The sequence below is a fragment of the Pithys albifrons genome, chromosome 11 (assembly GCF_047495875.1).
Source record: "Pithys albifrons albifrons isolate INPA30051 chromosome 11, PitAlb_v1, whole genome shotgun sequence".
NCBI classification, from domain to species: Eukaryota; Metazoa; Chordata; class Aves; order Passeriformes; family Thamnophilidae; genus Pithys; species Pithys albifrons.
In genome coordinates, this window is record NC_092468.1 from 22,034,112 (window position 1) to 22,046,361 (window position 12,250).

At 40.7% G+C, this 12,250-nt stretch overlaps 1 protein-coding gene across 4 annotated transcripts in view; it reads right to left on the reverse strand.

Moving 5' to 3' along the window:
- Nucleotides 1-12,250, reverse strand: part of FNDC3B (fibronectin type III domain containing 3B) — a 189,863-nt gene that overhangs the window by 139,024 nt on the left and 38,589 nt on the right. For all 4 annotated transcript variants that reach the window (XM_071566299.1, XM_071566295.1, XM_071566297.1 and 1 more), the window contains 2 exons: nt 11,676-11,814; nt 3,881-3,956 (listed from right to left, as the gene is read on the reverse strand). In XM_071566299.1, the coding sequence (XP_071422400.1) occupies nt 3,881-3,956; nt 11,676-11,786 (187 nt within the window). In that variant the 5' untranslated portion in view covers nt 11,787-11,814. The remainder of the gene's footprint in view (nt 1-3,880; nt 3,957-11,675; nt 11,815-12,250) is intronic.

Sequence of the window (12,250 nt, forward strand, 5' to 3'; positions counted from 1 at the left end):
AGCTTGAGGACCATTTAGATGGATGGCAACAAAAAGGACATTTTGCAATAATTGAGCAATTCTGTGTGATCAATGGATAGAAGCTTCATGCCGTCTGCATACTCTCTATGTGTGTATTTTCAACATGTGGGTGACAAGCAAGGTCAAGTGGCACAAGAATAATCATTCTGCCCATATTATTCATTGCACAGTGGGTATGACAGCTTGGCATTATTGCCTTCCTGGATGGAAAACCTCTGAACAGATTCTCATGTACAGCTTCACTGCCCCAAACTATGCACAAACTGTGAATTTTTAAAGTGTATATGACACAATTCTGAGACAGCAACAGAAGTTCCTACAAAGATTTTCAGATAATGGCTAAAAACACCAGTCTTCAATCAGTCAATAGGGAATTTCCCAAACATATCAGATGTACCCAGGATCTATTTATTCTGAAATACAGAAAGCAGAATACTTTTTTCTTTAAATACAGGGAGCTGTTCCAGTTCCACTCTGCAGTTGATCAGATCCATGTTCTCACCCTCTCCCATATTTCATTTAGTGTAGTTTTACCCCAAAGCACTAGCTAGCAGCAATCTCTCATATAAAGGAAATAGAAGGTCCACAGTTAACAGCTGAGCAAAGAAGTGGGTGAGGATATGTCTTACCCTTGTCCTTTTTTTTGCAGAGCTAGCAACAGTGAAATGAAAAATTAAGTGGAAAAAGGTGAAAAATTTGTGAAAAATTAAGTGGAAAAAGGTGAAAAGGAAATGAAGTATTTAAAGTATTGACGCATTTATGAAGTATTTATTATCTGTCAAAACTTTGCACGAAGAGCAGCTTTTAAAATAGTGATGATACAGCACATACACATATTGTTTCATCTCTCAGAGATCCTGAATTAAGATCCTAAATCAGTCTCCCCTGAACCACCTGCAGAGGCACAGCTCAGGTGGGTTGGCAGCTCATGGTGAGCAGGGTTTCCCTCCCCTGCTCCCCAGGGATACAGGGAGTCCCAGAGGAAGTACACTAACAGTTGGTCATTAACACACACATGGCTTAAAAGGAACAAAGGCTGCTCATGTAACTGGACACAAAAAAAAGGATGTGCTTTAGTTTCTACTTCCTAACACAGGTCAGGTGGCCAGAGCTGACGTTCAGCAAACACTCAGGTGTCCAACAGCCCAGCATGCACACGCCTCCTGCCCGCACAGGCAGCATCAGGTCCAGGCTTCTACTTGATTCAGCTTCCAGCAACTACTGCAAAATTAATCTCAATTAACCCTCAACATTCCCCTTTTTTATTCCTTTATTGGGCTGTTGTTATAAAGGCTACAAAAGTCACACACCACAGCATGTCTTCTATCACATGGGACAGAGAAGGCAAACCCTGAGGAAGTCAGCTGACAACATGAGTGTCCTGGTGAGAGCACCTGGAACTGCTCAGACACTTCCCTAAATAACCTGATGTGGGAACTGTGCACTCAAGGGCTTGAATTTTCCAAAAGACCAGATTTTTTTTTTAACTTATTTCCTCTTTAAATCTGTCCTCTCAAGGAAAAAACACTGACCGTCTCCATGCCCAGTGACCAACTGAACTTCCAGCCACTGTCGCTTCCAAGAGGTGCTTAATTCAGCCCCACACAGTGATCTCTGGGACTTAAAAATTAATGTCTTGAACAAGTCACCTCCAGCTACATGTGCATGGAAAACACAAATGAAGATAGCATTTGCTGTAACACATTGCACCTTCAATTACAAGTACACACTTAATCCAGTTTTATAATGTTTAGGGGGTAGTTTCTCTGGAGTATTTTTATTTTTTTAAGTTCTCACTGATTATCCTACTGGTGCAACCCTGAGAAACTGGAAAAAGGTTTTCTATTTAGGATTTGTCCCCACTCCAAAACATCAGCAACATTCAAATCTGCATCTATTCCTCCTGGTTTAACAGTGATTACTCAATTACTGGCTAATTACAATTCAGGGTGTTTAAAACAGAGGATATTCCACAGAGTTTTTCCTCAAGCATCTGTCTTACAACTTAGAGAAAAGAAAGATACACTAAGGCATCTTTTTCTCTGTTGTTTTTGCCTTCCTCCTCTAAAGCACAGCATGACCACCCATCCCCAGATACACCACAGCTGTGGAGCCAAACAGGCTTCCAGAACAAGCTCCAGGAGCACAACCTGAAGATTTCATACTTCTCAAGAAACCACATGCAAAAAAAACGCTAAAAAAGATTATATAAGCAAAAGTAGCTGTCCCTGCAGAACAGTTACATGCAAAGGGAAGAGGAGCTTTCGTATATCCTGAAGAATTTAGTGTAACCAAGCCATGACATCTCAAGTTTTATGAGCAGTGTTCACTCCCTGAACTCAGGAGAATCACCCGATTTATAATAAAGCAGTCCTTCATACTGTGAATGTTTACAAGCACGTCTGATGTCATAACACTGAATGTGTGGCAGCAAGGAACAAGCGAGTATCACCCGTTCCACAGGGAGCTACCACCTCACAGGCACTGCCCAAAACCAGACCTTCATGCTGCTTTAACATAGTGCTAAAATTATTCTGTATCTTGCTAATCATAGTGCACTGGGGGAGCATTGGAAAATGCATCACTATTGTCTGAGTGCTGCCCTACGAACAGGGAATACATTACCCTGTAAACATAGAAAATAGTCTATCACAGGGTAAAAAAGACACTAAGTTTTGTGGAGCAAGAGGGTGTGTAATATCCAAAAACACTGCACATGAAATAAGCCTGTCTTTTGTAATGACCTCAGAGCACAGGAAAAACAGAACTGTCACAAATCCCATCTTAGTATATTTGCTGGCTGATTACAGCACCCTCTTCATTAGATTGCTATTATCAGTATTTAAGCTCCACAATTGTACTGTGAAAACAGGTTTACCAAAATAAAAAAAAAAACCACAACAGCAATACAGTCAGGTGCTCTTCTATGTCTGAAGCATGTACTTATTTCAGCAATAAAAATATTTTAGAATAAAGTAGGATTTGAAGCTTTAGCACATAAGGAACATAAAGAATTTTCAGACTGAACTTACAGGGGGTGTGTACAAATAAACATGTCTACTTTGGAGGTCAATACTGCAGCTCTAGCAAAAAAAAGAGACAATCTTATGCTACAAATTCTAAATCAATTTTATGAAAGACTGCTGATGAGTACAAAACAAGCTCCACTGGCATAAACATGTTAAATTACTGGGAATACAGAACCAGAAGGTTTCAAGTTGCATTCATTTAAATACACTGTCTGAACACCACTTTGAGCAAGAACAAAATTATAAATAAATGGTGTCATAATTATATTTGTAATGGAAATCTTTAATGTACCAAGCCAGAATAAAGCATTCATTTCAAATAAAAGGAGTAGCCAACTTTATTCCTCTGTTAATTGCCACATGGACCAATTTCTTACCACACAGCATGTTGGCTATAAATCTCAACAAGCAGCTTTAAATTGCTGTTATTATTGCTCATCAAGACCAAATAATCCTGGATGGTGTTCAGGGAAGCTTCTGTAACGTCTATCTCAAACAACTATTAATTCATCATTTCCATGGGGATGGAACTTGAAGCAACAACCACCCACTCCTCCACGTACTAAACGGGAGGGGGCACAGAAAAGATGCAAAGAGACTGCAAGATGGGACTGATAAATAACTGAAGAGAGAGAAATCTTCTGGACTTCCAAGAAAGTCATGACTCATTCTGAGATAATAAAGTCCTAGAATAAATACAGCAGCCACGTCTGCAACTTCTCGCTCCCAAGTGCTTCAGTATATTTTCAGAACTGCATATCACTTTTCTGGGGAGACAACAGAGCAGGTATTTCATAATGCAAGCAATGCTCATCTGTGTATCCTCTTACCTTGGATGCACTGGAGGGTTCCATCCTCAGTCCTTATTGTAAAGGTTTCACCTGGATTAACTTGAACAAAAAAGACCTGCAGAAAGAAAAAAAAAAAACAAACACATTTGTTTCACTGTGATCTTCAAAACTTAAGACTTCCCCAACACAAGCACATTATCCTTTCCCTGAAAGAGGCATGGACTGAACAGGCGGGTACACTACACCTCTGGGTACAGGCAGGGTCCAAGAACAGGTAGAGATTTGAAGTCCACCTACTCATCTACATTTTAAGAGCTGAAATAAAGATGCAACTTGATGCATACAGGTGGGAATTAGGGCTTTGGGATCCACACCAAACTCTTGAGCGTATGTTTAACTTGGCTGAATGCTAAGGACATAAATCTTCAGATCATTGGCACACGAGAGCAGAGAGCACATGTAACAAACTCCGGGCAGCACCAACCCATACTGGGATTTGAAGTTCACACACAAAAAAGTTTTTTGCTATGTAAGGGTACTTAAACTGTTAAGTTTTTCAGAATTTATCTTCAGTCTTACACATAGTAGATTTCAGTTAAACCAAACCCAAACACTCAAACATTTCAATAGCTGCACACAGAACTAGTAGTAAACTATTTATTTATTAACAAACAGAATATTTTTTAAATAATAAAAAGATCACCCCAGTCCGCCATTGAAACGATGGGTTTAAAACTTATGACTTAGATTGCTTTCTTTAATGGACAGCTCACTGGGAGGTAGTGACCATTTATCCCTTGCTGCTTGTGAAACTTTGACCAAAATACTTCAGACACTTCTGCTAACTGTGCATTATCAGAAGTTTAATGAAGATAAGTTAAATTTTCAGTTTATACCAAGAATTTTTTTGTGTGTGTGAAAGCTCTCTCTCCAAATTTAGGTCTCATCTTTATATTCTGAGACATCTGCATGCAGAATTTAATCATTCTATCAGGAAAGACAGAATTTGAATTCATGCTGAGTTTTTGAATTCCTTAAGCTAGATAATTATTACCTAAATGACCTTTTGAATTACAGTAATCCTACAGAAACCCATTATTCCAGCAACATTTTTAAAGCACAAGCTGGAAATCAGAGAAATGACATATGAAAGCCATTATGTTGTCTGCAACTATCAGTTCTCAGGGAGCACCGATCAGGGTGGATCTGATCCAGCATACAGAGCACAATAAATGGTTTGAAAAGATAAGAGGCACAAAGCCATTCCATCTCTAATCTCCAAACAATGAACATTTAAGTGACAGCATTTAAGTGCTCTTTTCCAATGAATAGGCATGAATTATCCACAACACGACGCAGGCACCAGGTCAAAAGAAGCAATGTCATCCAGCTTAAAAAACACCCAAACCAACCAACAAGCCAGAAACCAGATCACAAAGAGGCAAAGAATCATAAAAATATTCCATCAGCTCATTTGCATTATATGTCTAAACCAACAGCCCTAAAGCTGGTTATTTACTAACATTTATTAACATAAATCAGAAGCCCTCACACAGCTCTACACCTTTAGAAGAGCTTGGTCAAACTCCTCAAAATACCAACCCTAACCAGACTGATGCCTTGTGCACGAAAAGATCCATCTTTTTCCTAAAGAAGAGAGCTGGGTTTAATAGCAGCTTTAAGTCTGGCAGGGAGAGAGAGAGACTCTTATTATAACACGTGTCACCCCAGAGTTATCAGAAGGGGATGATTTACAAATTCCTGTCCAAGGAGTCCATCACCAGCCCAAGTGTCCATGCTAGCAGGGCTGCAATTGTCCTTTAAAAATAATTCCCTGTGTTTCCACATGAAAAAAAGATATCCCCAATAACAGCTCTTGCTTATGATGGTCAAAATGAAGTAGCATTATCCTTGCCTAATCACACAGGTTTTTAACACAAGTTGTTCCAGTGACAAATCAGTTTCCTGTAGGGCAGCAGCCACACAGCTTCATCCTCACCATCACGAGCCCATGGGCAGAGCCTGAGACTTACATACAGTACCTTCTATTAAAATATTATAGATATGGAAATAACTCCTTATTGACAGATGCTCAAATTAGCCACCTTTGGAGCAGAAGAAAACATTTACAGGCTGTTGCTGGGGGAAAGCCTTATCAAGAGCAAACAGGAATAGCTAACATGTCACTGATGTGGGTTAACGCTGGAGCAAGGACTGGGCACAAAGAAGGACAGTCAGCACATGAGCACATATAATCAGAGTGGCCTCAGACCCAGAAGCAGTGAACAGGCATCTCAGGCAAGACCCTCTACTTGCTCTGCACTGCAGGCAGACCCTTCCATCAGGCTGCAAACCCAGCCTCAGCCTCTCCTTTCTTAGAGCCAGGGTATTGGGGTTTGTCCCATAATCCATCCCATCACCCAAACCCCTCTGCACTCACCCCATGCTGAATGTAACCATAAGAGCTTGCAACTGCAAGGCACTGACCAATAAACTGCAGAGCAGAGGCCAAACCATTAAAGACAGCACACAGTGAGAGTTATATATTGGGAATCTTCCAGCCAACTCCCTCAGTTTGTCCCAATTTCCTGGGACAAATAATGTCAAGGCGCACTGCAACTTTTTTGTTTATACACACTAAGTATATAAGGCTAATTCTGAGATTTATTTTTCCCCATGTCCTCATAAACAACAAAACCATATTGTGCAGCCTGAAATGCAGCTTTTCTCTTTCCTTTCACACAAGGGATCTTCATGAGAACGCCTTCTCTCTAACGCTTTTAATTAAAAATCTGAGGAAAGCAATAAAAAAGTGTAAAGATAACGTCTTTATTTTAATGAAAACCAACCCAGATGAACTTTAATTGCCCTATGGCTCTTCCAATATTCATCATCCCAAGCAACCACATTTATGAGATGGCAACAGAGGGAGAACTTGAAGAGTCACTTGGAGCCCACACTGCTGGTTAGCAGCATCTCAAGGGTGTGGTGTGAGTGACATCCCTGGTCAATCCAGCCCAGCTTCAATGTTTGGCCTCCTCCCTTCCAAAAACTGGAGCTTGGGACAGCTGCAAGCAGGGCGTCAGCAGCACAATCCCAAAGGCTTTTTCTTTTCCCCCAAAAATACCTGGATGTTTAATTTAACAGTTCAATCCACTCTGTGCTGAAGCCCAGCCTTACCTGCTGCATCCTCAGAGAAAGCTTTTTATCTCCACAATGCACTTCCTGCATTTATTTTGCATTTAAGAATGTCATTACATTTTATTGAAGTCATGTTTGCTGAGTGATGAGTGTTACTAAGTTGCATAGTTACTATAAATATTTATAATCCCACACAGTAAATCCGGACTAAGTTTTCATGACAAGCCAAGCACATGTCTCTCTTGTTCCCACTATCTGACTCTCATGCCTACTGGGAGATGGGAAAGAGACTAACAAACCTGCCCACAAAGCTTAAAACTCAGGTTGAGGAATACATCAACTGAAAGAGGGCAGCTTTAAATTAGATACTAGGAAGAAATTCCTCACTGCAGCGATTCTAAGACACTGGAACATGTTGCCCAAAGAAGCTGTGGATGTCCCATCCCTGGGAGAGTTGAAGGCCAGGCTGAACAAGGCTTGGAGCAACCTGATCTAGTGCAGGGTGTCCTGACCCATGGCAGGAGGGTTGGGACAAGATGGCCTCTATAAGGTCCCTTCCAACCCAAAATATTTTGTGATCCTGTGATATAAAACTATATATACTGTGGACAAACAGCCTAACACAGACAAAAATGCTACCTGATAAGGACCAAGGGCATATGGTATTATCTATGTATCCTAATGGTTTACTTATGCAAGTCTTTAAGCACAGAGAAGAAAATTCACTCTCAAGGCAGTGAATTCACTCTCAAGGCATCCCCCAACTGCTTTGTGGACTCTCCCCATGGAGCACAGGTGCACCAGTGATTAGGACAACATTCACCTGTAGCCATGTGATGCAATACAGTCCCAGTGCTCGCTTTGGAGTATTTCCCCTTTATGAGAACATTTTCCTTGCTACAGTCAAAGAGTCCCTTGCATTGCTTTGGCTTATTAAAACCCTGCATTTTCCATGCGGTGAATTTTCCCTTCCCTGTTTAGATACATCACACTTCATACAGCTGGGGAGCACAGCATCATAAGCACCACCTGGGATCAAGCCACAGGTTCCTCACAAAATGCTTTAAATCATTAAAATTCACCATGTTTACAATTTCTACAGGGCGTAACTTTTGGAATACATTGCATCTTTGGGGAAAAAAAGAAACCAAACAAGAGAACACCAAAACCCAAAACAGTCACTTGGTTCCATTCTGTGTTCTATTTTAAAAACGTGTGCCTCAGATTCCAGTGAATTTTCAGGTCCATCCCACAGGAAGGTATAAAGAATTCACACCATTCTCTATGTGCAATACTCAGAAACACAGTTCTCCTCGGCCACACAGGAACAGGTAGAATAAACACTTTCAGCCTCTCTTCAGTAAGAAAAAATCAGGGAACATGCTACATCTTAAACAAAAAAACAATGACTTTGAAATACTAATACTTCAATAATAGTGTTCTGGGCTTAACCTTTTTTTTGATAGGACAGAAAACAGAGGCATAAAAGAGGCATAAAGCAGTTCAGTCAGTTTACCATGAGTGCTATTGACAGCAAAGCCCGTAAGTGAGAGATTCTGAGCCTTCTAATTTATCACACACTAAAAACATGCCAAACAAGCAGAAGAAAGAAAATAAATATATAATTCAAGTAACCACGAGGATGAAACTCCACATTTTGGCAGGAAGTTCATTCACTCAGCTCAGATGCTGTGGTACAGTTCAAGCACTTGCAAGGTACACAGACTTGTGACACAGGGAAGTACCAAATCTTGTTCCTCATTCAGACATACTCTGTCCCCCTCATTTAAAGCATGTGACCCCAAACAAAAAAAATAACAAGCACTTCCAGCACTATGTACAGTGCCTGAGCTCGAGCCAAATGGTGAAACCACAGGACTGGTAAACAGCTTTACCAAGAGCAGGCAATCAGCAAACTTCCTACACATTTTCAGGAGCAGAGAGAATCAAGATGAAATAAAACTTCCCAAACTAAATCACCCAACATTCTCTACAAATGTGCTGTAGCACAGCTGGCTGTCTCTCCACTTTTACTACAAACTTTTTAGGGCTTGTAGTGGAATACCTGCCTACAGGAAAGCATTGAAATTCTTGGACCAAAAGGTTAATTATCCCTCCCTGAATCCCCAAAGGAGTTACAAGTGGATTAGAAGCAGAAACAGAGTAAGCAGCAGCTCTGGAATGGACATGAAAGCATTAAATACAGTCAGCAGTAGTGGAAATAAAGTGTGGGAAACTAGGGGGAAAAATAAAAAGGTCTGTGCTAAAAATGCCATTTTGGGTAGTCTAGGGAAGAGGGATTACTGTCAAGCAGGCAGAGACATTCCTCATCCTGCCCTGTACAGTTCTGCAACACTTACCTTCAGGAAGATAAAGCAAATGAACATTCCTGTGTAATTGCCTTACACTCCAGGACTGTTCACTGGCAGAATTGCCTTTTGCATCACTCTCTAGCTGGCTGCTGGCAAAGCCAAGGTGTTTCACCAGCTCCAGTCTTTCTCCTACATATTTAAGAACAGGTCTTTTGAGAAAGAGCTTTTCTCTGGAGGTCAGCATTTCCAGGCACAGCTCTATCATGCTGGCATGGCTAAGGCTTCACAAATCCAGTAACACGTAAGGGTGAACAACAGCAAGTGCGCCCAGAACATCCCATCAGACCCTCCATTCTGTCAGTTCCAAGGCACGAGGCACTGGTCTGCCTGCTGGCCACACTGCAGCCTGGAAAACTCCACACGCCTCATCTTCCAGCAGCTCAGCCAGGGTGCTTTCTCACCACCAGCTTCTAATGCAGACTGTAATTACACCCTGTAAAAGCACAAGTCCTTCTAGAACTAGTACCTCTTTATGGAGTAATATAAACCATCTTTCTTAAGAAAGTCATTTATATGCAAGTCTATCCTGAAGGCTGTTCCCGCCTTGCAAGTAACTAAGATAAATCTCTTTCAAACACTTAACATTCACTTCTATGTTATAATAAATCATGCTAAGAACAGTTAACACAGTCCATTTTCACGATCAAGGCATTTATTCCAATTTCATTTCCTTTTAGAACTGTACTTTTAAAAAGCAAAGACGTCAGCTAAAGCTTCAGGAGTAGGATAAAAATTATGAAGTACAATGGTAGTTTAGCTTTGCAACAGATTAGGGCACATCCAGAGCAGAGGCCAAAAAAGTCTCACAGAAAACTCGAATTCCAGCTACAAGCACTTTAAAGAGATCAAGTGATGAAGTCTAAATGCATCATCCAGCAAACATTTAAGCAGAAGAGGGACCTGGCCCAGAACTGTTCTGCTGAGTCATGTTTGCACAGCACAGCAAAAGCAAGTAGCAATGGGCTCCAGTGCACCAGCAATTCTTTTTACTGCAAAACATTAGCTGAGAAACTTTAAAGGCAACAGAGGCATCCACCAGGCAAGGCTGCTGAAATCATCAAGGATGGAGAAACTGAAAGGCTGAGCTTAGAGCCCCATCTCAAAGGAGGGCTCAGAACACTTTGCTTATTCTTTCTGTAATACAGAAGAACCTACAGGACAGTCTGATCTGAAAAATGGTTTCCAGCAAGGAGGAAAGGGTCTATTTAAAGAACAATTATCATACTCAGTATCAATAAGATTGTTCCTTTGCTTAAGCATATTAATATTACACTTGGTAAACGCAGCCATTAAAATATTTTCTATTTTTTCAAGTCAAATCACACTGTGCAGAAATGACTTAATAAAAATAGACAATCACAGTCATGAAAATCTACATTACAATGAGAATACAGATAACTAAGCAGACTCAGAAGCTTACAAGGAAAGCAAAAGTTATTCTTTCTCTTGAGGTTGCTCTAGCTCAAAATGCAGCTTGGAAGTAAAACAAGAAGTTAAGAGATGACATTTAATATTGATTCAAGGACAGATTGCTTCTACCTTCATCAAAATACTTCACTGAAATGTCTCACATCAGGAGGGAAGGAAATTGAGTAATACAGAAAACTTGCCAGGATAGATGTTCTACATAGAGAAACTTTAACCCCAATGACGTTTGGGAACCTACCCCTTACCAGCCCGAACCTCCAGGCTGTATCCCAGCATGAAGGCATCATTATGATCTTATGATCATTCTACCAACCTCTGATCAAACTTATTAGAGAGTACCTCCCAGAAAAATATAAAGCAACTGTAAACTTGTCTTCCTTCAAAAACCCACTCAAAGTTCACATCTGCATCTTATAATGAAGCACAGGGTAATACACAGGCCTGCTGGGATCAGTATGTTCAGGTAAGTGAAGAGTGGCAAACATCACTGCTCTTCCCCCTTTCTTTCCTACTTCCCTTTTTTTCCAATCTCAGCCTTATTAAGATCTTAAAATCTCATCACATACTAGTAAGATGTCTGGACAAGTGTTAGCACAAGTAAATCGTAAGACTACCTTTCTGCAAAGCCCACAAATATGCAGCACTTTTAGCTATTATTTCAATAACATTATTTTTACTTCAATGAACACACATGCAAATAAACACATTCAATTTAATGGTACACTTCAAGCATTGTTTTTAATGTCTTTTCAGTGCAAAGGCAGAGTTCTATGTCCCAGGAAATACTCCGCCCATCCTAGTGCTAAGGAAAGCCACCTTCCCAGCCTTAGAAATCCCTTGTTGGCCCAAAAGTAATTCATTTAAAACAGTCAATTTTTGCCAAGCTCACTGACCTGCTGTGCTGCATCTCCATTCACAATGTGAGGCATCATGGCCACCTCCCCGTTCAGCAACGGCGGCAGCTCCAGCGGGATTTGGTCGGTCATCATCATTGTGACGTACATTCATGGAGAATTTTCCTCAACGGACTTCCTGCAAGAAAAACATCAGTTAAAGAACCTGAAAAACCCACGTGCATTTTAGGAGGTTATTTTGCCATTAAGCAACTTAAGCAGGAGCCCTGGTTTTGTACCAGGATGGCATATGGAAACTCTGAAAGAGCTTTTAAGTGTTAGATCAAGAGCATGGCAAGTCAAGCTTCCATGTAAGACTTTTAAAAACCAACTGGCCAGATTTCCACTCTTTCCCATGATTAAAATCCTCAGCCCTCACCACTGAAATAGGCAAGTTCTGAGACACTTGGAGAGAGCTGTTTTCCTAAAAATCAGCATCCTGTTTGCTACCACAGCTTCCGAACTACATCACCCACGCGGTTAAGATGTTACAGCTATTTCACTCAATAGACACACTTCAAAGGCAAACAACTTTACTTTCTTTCTAGGGCTTTGTAAAGAGTGTGAACTGCCAC